The following is a 17,500-nucleotide window of genomic DNA, read 5'->3' as shown; positions in this document are numbered from 1 at the left end:
ATAATGTCATATAATAGAAAAGCTAACGATTTTACACATAACACATTTATAGGCTAATATCCATTTCCACGGTATTTACTGGGTCTTTATACATGAAGATGAAATAGCCGCCTTTTAAATGATGAGGTGATCATAACACACACACACACACACACTGATGTGTTGAAGCATTTCAGAGAGCACAGGTGAGTGTTTACCTGTGCGCGTGACCCGATGCTTCAGTGTTTTACTCCAGTCTCTCTCTCGGTCACGAGCATCTGAGCTCGACGGGCTTTTACATGAGTTTCATATTCCAGAAATTACAACAGAAAGAAAGTCTTCACTGGCACGAGCTGCTGTCATCCGTGTCACGCCATGGTTTCCATGAAGTCTGTCCTGTCAGAGTCTGTTACATCTCTCACACACACACACACACATTCAGACTCAACACACAATTATAAGCAGCGGGAACGAGTTGTTGTTTTGACGTTTATTGCGCCTGGCGCGTTCATTTTTTCATTATCCCTCTGCATGCACGCGCAATCTACACTTCACGAGCTTGACAAGTTCCCGAACGCGTGCACGCCCACGGTGATCCCTCGATCGCGAGCATCTGCAGCGTCACAGATAGTCACTTTTTTGAATACACAAATAGATATTCGTGTCACTTTTATCAGACACACAGGAACGCGCGTGAGTGATGCGCGTGACCGCTAGATGGAGAGAGAGACGCGCGCGCGCTTACCTTACTGATATTTACTAAGAATTTAAAATAATTAATAAACATCATGTAATCGGAACTAAAAACATTTATGCGAGGGGAAAATACAATCTCTATTATTAAAATGTGTGTGCGTGTAAATGTTATTTATTGTCATCAGTTTCAGATGCTGAATTAATCTATTCACTGAAGTTGTGAAATAAACTGCGTTCGTCGTATTATATTATTTGATCGTATTATAGGCTGATAAAAGTAAGCAGGTAATTCTGTAATTTGTGTTGATTTCATATTTAGTGAAATAATGCAGTGGAATCGAGGATATATTTTGGTAAAAACACGCCAGAAAAATTCTCGATTAGACGAAATTGAAGAAAAACGTCTTCAAATATGATCGTCGGAAAGAGGAGATTAATAAACATTTAGGCTATATTTTGTTGTTAGTTTTTATAAAAATCGAGTTGAACTTCACAACTCTATGAAAATCCAGTGTGACGCTCAAAGTCCAGTAACATGATTTATTAATCGGCATCATTTAACATCCAATTAAAGTTTTTATTACATGTAGGCTAATCAGTTCCCGTCAACGCTCAATAAAGTGGCTTATTAATTGTATCAATTTCAGCTATTCTTTATTTAGCTACTGAAATGACACAGTAACAGTAGTTTGGTTCATTTTATTTTTTGTCGCGAACGTTCACAATATATTATGTCAGAGACACGATATCACAACAAGAAAATATAATTTAGGATGATTTAAAGTGACACTTATTTATGCGATACATTCTGCGTGAAACAGCGGCTTCAAAAATATGAATCAAGAGAAAATCAAATAAGAAGAAATTGTTTATTTATTGCTGTTCGGTTTATTATTAGGCTATTATTATTATTAGTATTACGGGTGATGTTGTTGTTAAATTGAAAAATATCTGTGACACGCATATCCATTAAATTAATATCTATAGCCTATACCGTTTTTAGGCCTCGTTCATTTTGACAAAAAAACATGGTTAAATATGACGCGGATAAGAGGAGAAATTAGTCTGACGAGACATTTCATTTTTAATTAGTTTATTTTTGTGGTATATATACATACATAATATGCGGAGTGTTTTAATGAATGAAATTATACAAATAAAGATGAAACAAATAATTTATTTCCATACCTTAAATAAAAGAAGCGCACAAACACGAGCGCCTTTAGTCATAAATAAATTAATGAAATGCGAACAGAAAGTTGAAGTTACTTACAGCTTAATACATGATGAAACTCCAGTGACCTGAGAATATTAACGAGTTTATTACTAAAAACGATTATTATAGAGCTGCCATTATTTTTTGCTCCGTAAAAACGTTCAAGCGCGTGTTTAGATGATAATAGTGTGCGTTCAGTCCGCGTTTTGTCAGACCTACTTTTTTCATCCGCAGCTCGTATTTTAGTTGTCAGTGTGATTTTAAAGGGTCATTGATATCTTTTCATTCTCTCCTCGGGTGTTTAAGGGTTAATGCGCTGTAAATATGCGCGAGTTCCTCACAGCCAATCAGAACGCGTTACAGCTGCCAGACTGGCCAATGGGCGTGAGTTGAGGGTCAGTTTGATCCGCAGGTGAAGTGGATAGTAGCGCTGTGTGTTCACACTCACACACTCGCAGTGGCGAACACACACACTCCCTTCACGCGATGCGACCGAACTGCCGCCACGGGGCTCAATCTGGAGCGCGTAACCCCGGAGCTAGAGATCCACAGTGACTTTTCCTGCTTAAAATGGCTGTTCGCAGCAACTCTCTGATGCCGTTCTCCATTCAAGCCATTCTGAACAGAAAAGAGGAGTCTCGGCATCTCAACGATCTGGATGTGTGTTTCTCGAAAAGCGAGTGCTGGAAAATCTTCGAAGAGATGGACGGAGCGGATCGGAGCGATGAGAGAGAGAGTAAGAACTACGACTCGGACTCCGGGCTGAGCGAGGACAACGACACCAAAGGGCAAAGCGACGCAAAGCCCGAGAAAGACGCAGATTTAGCGGAGGAAACCGATCAGGAGTTAAAGCACGGCAAAGGCCTGAGCGACTGCGTGTCCGGTGAGTGAAGAACCGTTCCTCTGACTCCAGCGGGAACACTGATTCATCACTGTTCACTCTTTAAACTTCTCCATTGGGATCGATCACCCATGGAGCCACTACATGGTCTTTAGAGTGAAAAAAATTAGAAATGTGTTCGTTACACTAAGAAAAAATGGTTCTTTTAAGAATTTGGTCCTTTGTGGAAGCAAAAATGGTTCCTCTTTGGGATCTTTATAAAGTTGGCTTGAAAAATATATAACGATACTATTTAAGCTTATTGTAATTCTTTTTAGACTACAGTTTCTCAACGCTGCTACTTCTAGACTTTTCATACTACATCCACCAAACTCAGACTATAGTCATTCACACTGTTCTGAGTTCTGACTTACAGTGTGCTTTATTTTCTAACTGATCCGACTGGTGATTTTCCTTAGAAATGGCGTTTAAAACTCAGAAAAATCATTTAGACTTACATTGACTGAATGTTCAAACTCCAACCGTCAAAAATTCAAATATTGACAATTGAAGAGATTCATAAGATTTAAAATTTAAACTGCCATTCTGTGTGCTATCTATCTATCTATCTATCTATCTATCTATCTATCTATCTATCTATCTATCTATCTATCTATCTTATCTAACTAGCTAGCTTTTAAAACTACTAAACTAAAACTTAAAACTATTACAAACTGAAAACCTTCAACCTTCAAGCTTTTAAAACTGAATGTTCAAATGAGCCAAGACTGTTAGAACTCCAACGGTTAAAAAAAAAAAAAAAAATACAACTGCCATACTGTGTACTATTTATCCATCTACCCATCCATCCATCTATCTGTCTGTCTGTCTATGTATGTATGTGTCTATCTATCTATCTATATCTTATCTATATCTGTCTATCTATCTTATCTAGCTAGCTAACTAGCTTTTAAAACTACTAAACTAACACTTAAACTATTACAAACTGAAAACCTTCAAGCTTTTAAACTATTCAAACTTTCTGGCTAGGCAACTTCACAGTTTGTCTCGTCCATCGTGACTATGTCTGAAGTCGTGTGTGTTTGTTGTTCTCCAGACTGTAACGGGACGGAGGAGAAGAGCGTCGATCAGCCCAAGCAGCGAAAGAAGCGTTCTCGCGCCGCGTTCTCTCACGCGCAGGTGTTCGAGCTCGAGCGGCGCTTCAATCACCAGCGCTATCTCTCCGGGCCGGAGCGCGCGGACCTCGCGGCCTCCCTCAAGCTCACCGAGACGCAGGTCAAGATCTGGTTCCAGAACCGACGCTACAAGACCAAGCGGCGTCAGATGGCCGCGGATCTGCTGGCGTCGGCGCCCGCGGCGAAGAAAGTGGCCGTGAAAGTGCTGGTCCGGGACGACCGGAGACAGTACAGCCCCGGAGAACTCCTGCGACCGCCACTCCTCGCGTCCTACTATTACCCGTACACGTACTGTCTTCCCGCGTGGGGCCTGAGCTCGGGGAACCAGTGACGCACTCACGTATTTATTCTACCAAAGACAGTCGTTAACTGACCGGGAGATTTATTCACAGAACTGCTGAAACAGCCTTTTTATTCTTCGTCTTTTTCTTCTTCTTCCAAGGACTGATATCAGTTTTGCTCCTATAAAAACACTTAGGATTTTATTTCAGAATATGGTTGTTTTTTTTTAGCAAAATGTTCTTTCTTCTTGGTTGGAAATAAACAGCACTTGATGTCGCGACCGCACGTGCGGTTTTAAGGTAACGGTAAGACTGGCACTTTCCCCTCAACAATCCTCACCAAAATAATTAAATCAGAGATAAATATTGATCTGTTGGTCTTCTTAAGCGAGCCGTGGATTTTTTTCATATGGATGTATCTGTTTTCATATTAGTGTAACGTGTTTTTGTTTAAAGAAAAGCATTAAAATATTCATACACGAAGCATAATTTCATTCGTGTTTCTCACATTTTGTGAGATGTCATTTCTGTGTATCCTCAAAGTAAAAAGCGTGAAATTAATGAGCCGTGACATGAGCCCACTGGACTTATTAAAATATGTTATTAACAGCAAAGACAAGTCATCATTTCAGCTAAACGGATAAATCCACACATTTTTAGGGGAAAACCGGATAGTTCCGCGTTCGAGGGTTTTTATGTGTTTTTGCATTATTTTATAGGAAAATCTGCCGCTAAATTATGCCGCTAAATTATGTGTTAAAGATGTTTCAGATCATTATAGTTTATCTCTACAACCTCGTTTAGGCCTGTATGTATAGTCTATTGCACTCTAAAAATGCTGGGTTGTTTGGGTCAGAAATGGACGAACCCAACCGTTTACATTTTTTAACAAAAATAAAGCGTTGAGATTATAACTAAAGCAGTGTAAACAATAATAACAACAATAAAACCATCACCGCTATGTTCAGTGATGATAAATATAGTAGCCTATGATTTAATGTTGTTTTGTCTCGCGTTTCAAACACTTTGATTTATGCGCGTGCGATCAGAACAAGGCCTCGCGAGACTCTCTGAACTCATGTTATTACAGAGATAATTTAGTTAAGTATTTTGGGGATTATATATTAAGTATTTTGTAAAACTTTATTTCACAGTGTCCTTGTTACGCATGTTACATGCAGTTACTGTAATAATAACAACTATAAATTATCCATAATTACATTTAATCCTAACCCTATAAGTAGGCTACATGCATTTTATTAATGTTATTATTATTACACAGTAAATGCGTCATTACACTGTAACACGGACACCTTAAAATAAAAGTGTACGTATGAATTACATTTCAATAAAACTGCATATCGCTTGATCTATTGTGGTTAATCTGGTAGAGCGAATTTTTATTTCCGAAATTGAGTGTTTAGAAGGATCTTTCTGTGCAGACATATGCAATTGACAAAAGTACGTGGATTTTTTATAATAACTTGATAGGTAAAAAGCCTCTGAAGTTGGCCCAGATGATGATGATGGTGTTTTATTGCTTTTAAGTTGAAAATGAAAAAGACACAAAAAGACTGTGACTGCATCTCTGACTGTCGGGGTTTCGCTCGTTGAGGAGCAGGTGGAGATGATGAACATGATGAAGGGAAACTCATCTGATAAACCGCATCTGTTCTGATGATCGAGGATTCAGGTATGAACAGCATTTTATGTGCAAAGACACTCTTATAGCGAGTAAAGTGATTATGATTGCGAAACATCAGATTTCCCAGCGCTGTTGATCTTCTGTGTTTTTGAAGTCAGTCTTCTAGTCCTTCTTCCAGAAACACCGAAAAACCATCAAATGAACGGATTAAACTTCAGAAATTCATAGTTTGTAGACGGACTAAAAATGTAAAATACACGCAAGAAATGATTATTCTGCTATTTGAGTCACACAAGGCCTGAGTGAGCGCATTATATCGCTTTAAAAAGGATTCATCCCATTTGCTTTGTTGGCAGTTTTCAGGTGGAAAGTTCTTGGATTTAAATGACAGACTTATAATGTATGCTGGGAAATTGGATGGATATTTGACAACAATCGAATCCATTGATGCCAATAAAAGGTTAATATCAAGAAGAGTAGGCCTACAATGCCATTTCTTAGCTTGAGTTTTCCCTATGGGTGTAGGCCTGTCTGTTTCGGGTTAACATGTGCCAGTGCATTGGAAGACTTTGAATTGATGGTCCAATTTTTGAAGTAAATTCGCAGAGAGCGCACTGTAATAATAATAATAATAATAAAAAAGCTGCTTGGATCAACTTGGATGTTTGAGTCATTTCAACTTAAATTACATTAAACTAAGTTAAGTTGAATCTTGAATAACATAAAAAGTTGAAAAATGCTTAATTTATTTTGATGAGTTAAAGCAATTTAAAAACACGTTATAACTTATTGATCATATATATATATATATATATATATATATATATATATATATATATATATATATATATATATAAAATTTGTGCTGAGAGTGATGTGTCCAAAGAAGAGCAGGAGCCTTCACTACATTCTTCGGCATAAATGCAGCGAGTCTTTCCGGGAAAATGTGTGTAATGACCAAGAAAAAAGAGAGAGAGAGAGTAGGCTAAGCGAGAGAGAGAGAGAACAAGCGAGAGCAGGGCCTTAAGCTTTAGTCTCAAACACAAACGGGCTGATCTGGAAATCATTCGCAGATGAGCTTCATTTTGCCACTCAAAATGCTATTGGCAAGGCATTGAATTGATCGCACGCACGCACACACACACACACACACACATACCCAACATAAAGGTTCAGCGATTATTCGGTTCAGTAAAGATCCTTCTTGTCTGTTTCCTTTTGAGATTAATACCATTCTTGATGTTTTATATCGCGTCTTATTTGTTTGCATGTTTTAGTATAGGCTACACCGATCAGGTGATAAAGAATTAGAAAATAAAAAGCTCTTTGTGAACCCTTTCTGTGACGTCATAATGTAGCCTAAATTCGAATTGAAACTTATTTTAATGAGTTTTGACGTTTTGTGTGATTGTCGTGTAATGAATTGCTCAGTTGTGTGACGTGTTTGTTCAGTGTTTGTCATGTTGGCGCGAGCCGCTCCTAGTCTATATTTTGACTGGATTTGCCTCGCAATTTCCCGGTACATAAGTACTTTTTTACTATCTCGTGAATGCCAGTGTATTTTTGGTCAAATTTTGGACGTCAAGGACAATTTCTTTATACACGCTAATAGAGCGCGCCTGTCACACATAATGGCGCGTAATCGGGGCAATCATTTTCCCGCGCAGAGACATGAGCCAGTTGTTGTTCTAGGTCAAGTTTCATGTTTAATGAAAGAAAATTGGCATTTCAGACACTATAGTCTCTCGGGTCAGAATCGTCCACCTGCGAGACGTTCATTTATCTCCTAATTGAATTACATTTTCTCTTTAAGTCTGCACATGTGCTTTTGCTTCGCGGGGTTTTTTTTCCCGCGTGTTCTTTCATGGCGTCCATCGTGAATCTCTGTGTACCTGCTCAAGCATCAGAACAGATAAAGTGGCCGTGAAACACTCGCTGCTGGATTGTGTGTGTGTGTGTGTGTGTGTGTGTGTGTGTGATATGATGATGTGAAGCAGATGTTTCGCGCGTGGAAATGCTTAACAGGTGCTTGCGCGTGTTTAACCTCACGCCTCGCGCAGTTAACATGTCACAGCATCACGTGTAATTATCATGTCCAATTACACTCCCGCTTGACTTTTTGAGATGTTTTCTGCAATAAATGGGATAAGTGTCAGAAAACTAAACGGAAAGACAGTTTTCAGTTTTCCTTGCTTTTAAATATAATTTCAGATCAGATGAGTAGAGAAGTAACTCTATCTATCTATCTATCTATCTATCTATCTATCTATCTATCTATCTATCTATCTATCTATCTATCTATCTATCTATCTATCTATCTATCTATCTATCGTCCAAACTTCATGTTGACTAATTCAAATTTAAAATAATATATAAAAATAATTATGCTAATACAATTCTCCAGTTTTCTTTCTCTCTCTCTCTCTCTCTCTCTCTCTCTCTCTGTTATGTTTTTATATGTGTAATAAAAATGATAAGAGTAGCAATAATGAGTGAATAATGCTCAACACGGTAGGCCTATGTGTGCTTATAAACGCGATGTAAAGCCTTCTTGCTGCGGTTTGCAGTTGTGCTTATTTGGTTGACGCTTAATCTGTTGTTGGTCCCATATTTATTGTAAAAATATAATTCTATAAAATATATATTTGGCAATGTTCTAAGAATTTTATAATTCTATTGCAATTAATATATATATATATATATATATATATATATATATATATATATATATATATATATATATATATATATATATATATATGTGTGTGTGTGTGTGTGTGTGTGTGTGTGTGTATATATAGAGAGAGAGAGAATTATAAAATTCTTAGAACATTGTATATAGCCTGGACATATATATATTAAACAATAAACTGAAAGCAAGCGAAGCTCCGTCGAGACTCGTTCTTCTCGGATCTGTGCGGATTGTTCCGATCCTTCAGTCGTGGCTCGTGATCTCAGAGTCTCTTCAGAGTCTGTCTGATGATTTATGATCTCTGTGAGTCTGAGATCCCGGGAGCCCCGTTAGGTCAAACCTCTCCGTGACTTTACGAAAACTCCCAGAATCCTCTTTTAGCAGCTCTATTCCTGCCGCTGGGTTCTGCTGTTTCTGATCGTGCTTCTGATGATCTGATATAAAGCTCGAGATCTGAGGAGAGACTGACACGTGCTTCGAGACTGATGTGTGTGTGAGTGTGTGTTCTGATATCAGGTCACGGTTTGAGCCTAATTCATGCTGATATCTGATCTCTGCGGTGGAGGATCTTCAGGCTAAAGATTCTCAGAAACATTTAGACTCAAACTAATGTGTGGAACATCAGCGTTTATGTTTCACTTTAACACACTGCCGGTGATCACAGTTAAATCAGATTTATATATGAACTAAATTAGCCGTTACGTCTCTTAACAGTTAGTGTTATTTCCTCACAATATAGATTTGGTTTCTGAAAGGAGGATGTGTGTGTGAGTGTGTGTGTGTATGTGTGTGTGTGAGAGAGAGAGAGAGAGAGAGAGAGAGAGAGAGAGAGAGAGAGAGAGAGAGAGAGATATATAATACTATCTTTTTTTATTTAATTTAACTATTATTATAATTTTGTATACTAAATGTTCTAAATCATTTTGTATGTTGTTGTGATGCTTTGGCAATACAAAATGTACTTTTTGTCATGCCAATAAAGCTTTCTGAATTGAAAAATTGAATTGAGAGAGAGAGAGAGAGAGAGAGAGAGAGAGAGAGAGAGAGAGGGAGAGAGTGTGTGTGTGTGTGTGTGTGTGTGTGTGTGTGAGAGAGAGAGAGAGAGAGAGAGAGAGAGAGAGAGAGAGAGAGTGTGTGTGTGTGTGTGTGTGTGAGAGAGAGTGTGTGTGTGTGTGTGTGTGTGTGTGTGAGAGAGAGAGAGAGAGAGAGAGAGAGAGAGAGTGTGTGTGTGTGTGTGTGTGTGTGTGTGTGTGTGTGTGTGTGTGTGTGTGTGTGTGTGTGTGTGTGTGTGAGAGAGAGTGTGTGTGTGAGAGAGAGTGTGTGTGTGTGTGTGTGTGTGTGTGTGTGTGAGAGACAGAGAGAGAGAGAGAGAGAGAGAGTGTGTGTGTGTGTGTGTGTGTGTGTGTGTGTGTGTGTGTGTGTGTGTGTGTGTGTGTGTGTGTGTGTGTGTGTGTGTGTGTGTGAGAGAGTGTGTGTGTGTGTGTGTGTGTGTGTGTGTGTGTGTGTGTGTGTGTGTGTGTGTGTGTGTGTGTGTGTGTGTGAGAGAGAGAGAGAGAGAGAGAGAGAGAGAGAGAGAGAGAAAGAGAGAGAGGGAGAGAGTTTGTGTGAGTTTGTGTGAGTGTGTGTGTGTATGTGTGTGTGTGTGTGTGTGTGTGTGTGTGTGTGTGTGTGTGTGTGTGTGTGTGTGTGTGTGTGTGTGTGTGTGTGTGTGAGAGAGAGAGTTTGAGTGTGTGTGTGTGTGTGTGTGTGTGTGTGTGTGTGTGTGTGTGTGTGTGTGTGTGTGTGTGTGTGTGTGTGTGTTCTTATGACACTGGACACACAGCAGTGTTTTACTGAGGCCAAGAACACAACAGATGCACAAAAGCTGTTCGTCTTTCTTTCTTTTTATACCATCCACGTCTATTTTTCATTAATAAATCTGCTTTGTAGAAATATAGACTCATAAGCTCACCCAAACAGAAATGGTTTTGTATTTTATAATAGAAAAAATATTTTTTACATTCTTAAAATAAATGTTCTTTATTGACATTGGTGGAAGAACTTTCACATCCAGAGAAACTTTCCACTAAAGCTTCTTTTATTAAAGTGTTCTAGTGAGAAAAACTGGTTCTTTTTTTAGAAGTGAATGTTCAGTAAACTCTGGGGTTCTCGACTCCATTTTAGAAGTGCATCATACTTTAAATGGTTATTTAATTTATTTTTGTTTATGTGTCTGAGCTGTTTAATTCATAAAACTGAATCAATGTAAAAATAAAATAAAATAATTAAACCTAAACCTATAAAACGATCCCATGATGGAACCTCTTCTATTTAGTCTTAATCATAAAGGTTCCCAAAGTTAGAAAAGTATTTTCACAGTGATTCCATAGAAAAACATTTCTGGCTCCCAAACAACCTTTCAGATCCTAAAGAACCACTCTTTCCCAGTGTGAAGAACACTTTCATAATCTAAAGAACCTTTAAAGAAGCTTTAGTGGTCCCATGGGTGTTTATAAGGTTCTTCATGAAACCATCGAGCAATAAAGAAGCTTTAGTTTTCAGAAGATTTACGTCTCAACTCTTGCTTCTTAGTTTTCGTTATGACTGAAAAGCTCCAACATTCTCAAATTTAAAGCTTCAGATCTCCATAAACAAAACCGAAAACATTCACACAAAGAGTGTTTAGAGTTTTATTCAATGCGTTTATAATATATAAATCCATTCTTCTGCACCTCTCTCAGATATTTCGCATTGGAAAATTCAGTTCAGCTTTACAACTGCAGTTTAATATTAAAACAATATACATTAAAATAAAATAATTTAATTGAAATTGATTTTTTTTTAGCATCTTTCTCGGGCGCGCGCTCTCTCGCTCGCTCTCTCTCCATGGCAACAGGGTAGCGTCATGAAGGACGAGTCCATTCCGGTAGCGGCGGGTGAGCGCCAGTCCACATAAACACAGTAAAACACTGTACACCCCACTCGCATTAAACTGATAACTGATAACTGGTGAGTATAACTGGGTAATGATCAGAAGTTGACCGCACACACACTCGTCTGTCGTGTGTAAAGCGGCTCTGTCAGTGCAGTGTGAGAGGATCGTGTGTGTTGGTTCGCGCTGAGGGAAGATGGCGGCGGCTTCACCGTGATCAGATTAACCGCTGCGCTTAAATCTCTGTCTCTGATCATTATCGTGTTATTATCGTGTGTGTGTGTGTGTGTTTGTGCTGAAGAAGTGTTGAGTGATGTCGGACTCCGAGGAGGAGATTCAGGAGCGGCAGCTGAAGATTGTGCTTCTGGGAGACGGAGCGTCCGGAAAGGTACAAAATACACTCGAAATCAATCAAAACATCACGAAATATCAGCAGAAGAAACACACACACAGTCTACATCACAACAACTGCACCATCACAGACGTCTGGCGACATTTAATCACATTTATAACGACTATGATGAGATATTACACTGTGTCGTATATATAGTAGCGTAGTAACGTTACTTTACTATAATAGTAACGTGTTTTGGTGACACCGTGAGTGACTGCTGTATTTGTAAGATGTTGAACATCAAATACTTCAGGATCTGCTGTTCAAATGGTGTTTTCACTGCAAAAGTGATGCGGATCAAACATTGTTTTGTAGTGAATGATTGAAGGAGTAACACAACTGTCTCAGTTTGGATGGGATGTTAAACTGAGGACATACATTCATAACTAGTCGCACATGAGCATAAGCAGTGGTGCTATATTTATCAGCAGTTTGATTGTTTTAATCTAGCTGGTTAATCTTTATTAGATGCGCATACACACTCCTGTGTGTTTAAGATGATTGTAATGATGCTGACATGATCATTCACTGTGGAGGAATACAGACTGACTTTAAGCTGTTAATCTGGTCATTATATTTCAGTGTGAGCAGGTTTAGAAGCTCAAGCCATTTACTAACAAACTTATGTTTGTGTGCACCATGAAATTTTGTCTACACCTAACAATACCTATAAGTTATAGCCATTTATTACAACATTATTAAAGGTGCTTTTCAGTGAAATATGTTCTAGCTCTTTAAGGGTTAATTCCAACATTTGCTAATACATAATTGAAATACAAAGTTTCTCCAAGAAAAAAAAAGTTTTATGAATTAAATTGATAACATAAATAAAATAAAATATGGAAAACAGAATTGGGGGGGGGGGAAGTAGGCTAATTCATAGGGTCCTAAAATGTATTTTATTTGTTTAACTTTTAATAAATTGTATACGTTTCACGATTTCAACATTTAAAAACATGCTTTTTGATTACTTAGATTAAGTTTAACCATTAAATTGGAGTCCAGAAAAATAAAAAATAAAATAGCCTAATAATAATTTGGAAGAAAAAGAAAGTGCATTTGTGTGTGCTTGTATTTTTTGTTATTGGGGATATTTAGACACACTTTTATTACCCAGCAAGGAAAGAAAAACATGCACGTTTGTTAGTAAATGGATTGAGCTACTCAACCAGCATTTTTATTATTTACTTTATTTCCTGAACTTCTTTGGACACATCTACACTGTCAGTGGATAAAAACAGCAGTTTTGGTGAGACGTCTCGGTTCTTTAACCCAGTCAGTGCCATATATAAACAAGAGAACTTGGAGTTTCAATATAGCTCATTTACAGTCCCAATGTTACATTTATTTAGTCTGAGAATGGCTGAATTTACCATTAATGAAGAAAAACGGCAGCAAAGTTTTGTTGGTGTTTCTGTTTATTTATATTTTTTGTTTTTTTTTACTGTGAACTCAAACATAACCTCCTGAAGTTTGGATTTTTCCCTTGAGAAAGTTATTCTCGGATGTTTTGGACTTCCAGGTGAAATGTGTCTAAAAAAGTTCAGGAAATAAAGTGAAAAGATTAAAATTAGAAATACTTTAAAAGTATTTTAGTACAAAAGTAGATTGTTAACTAATAACTAAACCTTATTGTAACGTGTTACGAGTATCTGTTGTCGTAATGTCTCATCTTACGCTTGTTGATTGTCAAGTTTTGAGCTCTTCTGAAGCGATACCTCAGATATCTTTGTTTTGTAAGATGATTGCTCCTTTAGAAACACAGATAGCATCGTTTACTTCACATATTAAGTGTCCTATAAAACTATTTAAAGTAAACATTTTCTGAACAAGAACTCTGTAGTTTCCTCTGTGAATGTATCGGCTGAATGAGGCATTTTACATTTATTGAGCGAACCTCAAATTGACAAAACAAAGTAGTGTTACTGAGGACAAATATTTACACAATAGATGAGAGAACTTATCATTTCTCAATTAATTTTTTACAGAAACGAGGATAAATTCATACTTGAAGGATCGTTCACCCAAACATTATCATTCTATCATCATTAACTCTCCCTCATATCATGCTAAACTTATTTGACTTTTTCCCTTGAGGAACACAGAAATATAGTTATTTTGTTTTATTAAAAATTTAGTTATTAACATATATATATTTTTAACATGCCATTGGATGTCTCTCCTGAGGTAAATTATGTGACGTATTGTTCTCCAGCTGTTTTATTGACGTCTCTCCGCGGTCGAAACACTGATTATTCGATTATACGAGACACAAGTTATTCTGTATCTTTCAACGTTCCTTCTGATGTTCATCATGTTTATTTATAACTAGTAGTAAAGAGGAAGAGATGATCGGTTCATCTGTCACACACACACACACACACACACACACACATCGAATGACTGAATTTAGTGATGAAACTGACAGAGACTTTGTTTCAATATCAAAGCACAGAAATTATTGTGATTATTGGATGGCAGGATCTAAAATATCATTTAGAGAAGTTTCGTTCATGCATCCACTGAAAACAGACAATAGATTATGGAGATTTAACGATCATATTAGTTCAAGAAATCAATAAAGAAACCATTTGCTGTACTGACCGGTCCTTCATTCACTTCACTCTCACTCCACATTAAAGAGAGCTCAGTGTTTCTCAGTGTTTCTCCACACAGACGGCACTATAATAAGACAGAATAGTTGATGCTCTTGCTCTGGTTTATTGTTTGAATTTGAAAGCTGAGACTTTGTTTCATATCAAAACTTATTGTGATTATTGGATGGCAGAAGCTACAAATAATGCTTGGTGAAGTTTGTATTCATGCATAAACTCAAAAACAGCACTAAAGTCGATGTTGAGATTTGAGAATTCATCAAAAATCTCCCAGATTTGTGTGTCCGATGTTGCGGAAGCGTTTGCCGTGAGGTGAGTTTGGAAAGCCGTCTCAGTAAGGGCCAGTTTTCCTACTAGGAACGTCTTTCAGGGTTTCAGACCGCAGGAGGAACGTCTTTATCCTGGATTTGTGTGTTTGGTTTGTGTGGCGTCCTCGTGGCCGCAGCAAAGGCTTCTGGGTAACCGTGCGTGTACAAACCCTTCTGGCTCATGATGGGGTTCTTTAAGCGTCACTTAGAGATGGAGGAAAACACAGACTAGCGCTAGCGTAGCGCCAACACAAACCGGTGTCCGTTAGGGCTGGGCAAAAACAGTTTTCGATTTATCGTTTTTTTTTTAATGTGGTTGATTCAAAATCTAATTTTTTCCATATTTATTTATCCATCACCCAAAAGCCAGTATTAGTGTTCCTCCACTGTTCATAGGCTTCCATGTTACAGCGAATGCTGTGAGATTTAATATTTGTATTATCTTAAACATAAAATAACCTTATCCTGACCAGAGTTGGGTTCTGTATTAATGTACACAAGTGTACCTAAAATAAAACGGGTTTAATATACAGGTTTGTGGCTCTTAATTTCTTTTTATTAATTAACAACTTGTAAACTTATGTTCACTGTTATTTTTTATTTTTTATAAATATAGGATTTGTGTTAAATAGGGCTATGCGATATAGCTAAAAAAATGATCATGATATAATGTTTCATATCGTTCGGTAGCGATAATTATTGACATTTTTGACTAGTTGAAAAGTTTGAATTTAAACCACTGTTTTTTTATTATTTATCCACATTATTAAGGCAAACAACAAATTATATTAGTTTTAGTCAAAAATAAAATGTAAACAAAAAATATCTTCTTTATGTCTTATATTAAGATAAAAAAAATAAGTGTTAAAGAAACTCTTGAACTTAAATGTTACACAATGTGTGCAATGTAAAAGTGTAAACGTAGAACAAGAACAATCAAGGTAAACTGTGAGGCAGGTCAACATCTGTAACAAGTCGGGGTGGAACGGTTCACAAAACTCACGGTTCGGTTCGACACAGTGGTGTCACGGTTCGGTACGTTTATACAGCAAAAAGATTTTAAAAAGCCAGAGAAATTTCCTTGATTTAAAAAAAAAAAAAATATATTAAAAGAAATGATTTTTAAATAAGTGTGAGGTTTTCTACATCTTGAAAGTTTTAGTTTTATAAATGGGTGTAAACCGTGTAATCTTTAAAGGATGAGCAAATAATGTTTCGGTCATCACATTAAAAATAACATTTAAATATGATAATATTTGAGTTTTGAAGTGCTGGAAAATGATGTGTGACGCACTTGAAAGCATTTTAATATTCCTGCCAAACTTCCACGCTTACAGTGAGTGTTACTACAGTAAATCCATGGTGAATGTTGCTGATCTGTGGACTTAAAGCCTAGAACACGTTCATTAACGGCACAGTGTTTCTCTTGGGTTCTCCGTCAGCGCTGTTTGATGCGTTAATAACGGAGAAATGTGAATGTTCTTCACTGGATCTCGTAGCGTTGGGTAGAAACGGTGTCGCTTGATCGAGATCGGCTCGCGCTGCACTGGTGCAAACCGATAACCGGTCCGTGAAGCACAAACGAGCAGCGCAGTTTCGTTCCGCTTTCATTATGTTTGGCAACGTTGTGGCGGTCGCGCACGCGCATTAGAATGGAAATATTGAGCGCTATATCAAACATTTTTTATATCGTTACCGACAATGGTGTACCGTCGATAAATACCGATACCGTTTTATCGCCCAGCCCTAGAATCTATATTCATTGAGTCGAATCAGGAATCGAATTTAGAATCGAAATCGAATCGAATTGAGAGCTTTACCTGTTCAACTCAGAACTGCTCCCACAATATCTACTTTTTAATCTAAGTTAAAATCTTTTTTTATTTGATCTTTTTATTTGGTCTTTCTGTTGTTGTTTATGTGTCTTTGTCTGTATTTTATTTAATTTAATTGTGCTTTATAAATAAATTGAAATGAAATGAAATGTGGCTGAAGAATCTGAAGGGGTTTCTCTGTAGAGTCCAGCTGAATGAGTCTGAAACCGGTTCTCCACACTGGGGTTGGTGAGGGAACTGTAGAAACGGCTTATAACAGATCCTGAAAATGTTAAATTAAAATACACTACTGATTTTGCTTCATTACATGTCTTCTTTCAGACTGGTGGAAAGAAAACATCCAAAATCATATATAGATAAAGTGCAATAAAATAAACACATATTTTGAAAATATTTATGGCACTTTATCTATTGCCGTCTGTAGATTTCAGTTACGATACACATCTTTAAACGTTTTTTGCCCCACTTCAGTAACACTTATATACACCAAAACTTAAAGTTTCATTCATATCTATATTCTGAAGGTTATTACAGAGGGGTTTGTGCATATGTCGCTTGCATGGTATTTATTTAACATTTTATTCCTAAAAACTTGATATACATTTTTTTTGTTTTCCGGCTGTTGACAGTATTTTATGATTAAAAGAGAAATCAAAAATCCCTTCTGTAAAAACATTTAACTCTATTATGACAGCAAAATCAAACAAAAATTTTGAACCTGGCTTTGTCCAATGTTCAGATTTATATGATGGAAATGTATGCAAATTTAATTAGACAATGTCTCATATGCATATTTAAACATGACATTTCACAAAACTTAATTTCACAAAACAATTGTCTTATTGTACTGTGATTTAATCAACTGTAAAGTATGGTGATATCTTCTTTACCCTACTTGTGGTGTCTTGCCTT

At 37.1% G+C, this 17,500-nt stretch overlaps 2 protein-coding genes across 6 annotated transcripts in view; both read left to right on the top strand.

Moving 5' to 3' along the window:
• The first annotated feature begins 2,268 nt into the window (after nt 1-2,268).
• nkx3-2 (NK3 homeobox 2) lies at nt 2,269-4,799 on the top strand. The gene is made up of 2 exons (XM_081382569.1): nt 2,269-2,774; nt 3,829-4,799. The coding sequence occupies exons 1-2, from the start codon at nt 2,462-2,464 to the stop codon at nt 4,236-4,238; spliced, it is 723 nt and encodes a 240-aa protein (XP_081238695.1). The 5' UTR covers nt 2,269-2,461; the 3' UTR covers nt 4,239-4,799.
• A 6,824-nt stretch (nt 4,800-11,623) lies between these two features.
• Nucleotides 11,624-17,500, top strand: part of rab28 (RAB28, member RAS oncogene family) — a 32,727-nt gene continuing 26,850 nt past the window's right edge. For all 5 annotated transcript variants that reach the window (XR_014031358.1, XR_014031359.1, XM_081382668.1 and 2 more), the window contains exon 1: nt 11,624-11,824. Coding sequence is in view for 3 of the 5 variants with exons in the window: in XM_081382668.1 (XP_081238794.1) it covers nt 11,750-11,824 (75 nt within the window). In the remaining 2 variants the exon portion in view is untranslated. The remainder of the gene's footprint in view (nt 11,825-17,500) is intronic.

The sequence above is a fragment of the Scardinius erythrophthalmus genome (assembly GCF_964197995.2).
Source record: "Scardinius erythrophthalmus genome assembly, chromosome: 13".
NCBI lineage: Eukaryota > Metazoa > Chordata > Actinopteri > Cypriniformes > Leuciscidae > Scardinius > Scardinius erythrophthalmus.
Note: the sequence above shows the minus strand (reverse complement) of the source record. Positions and strands in the feature narration are given on the sequence as shown.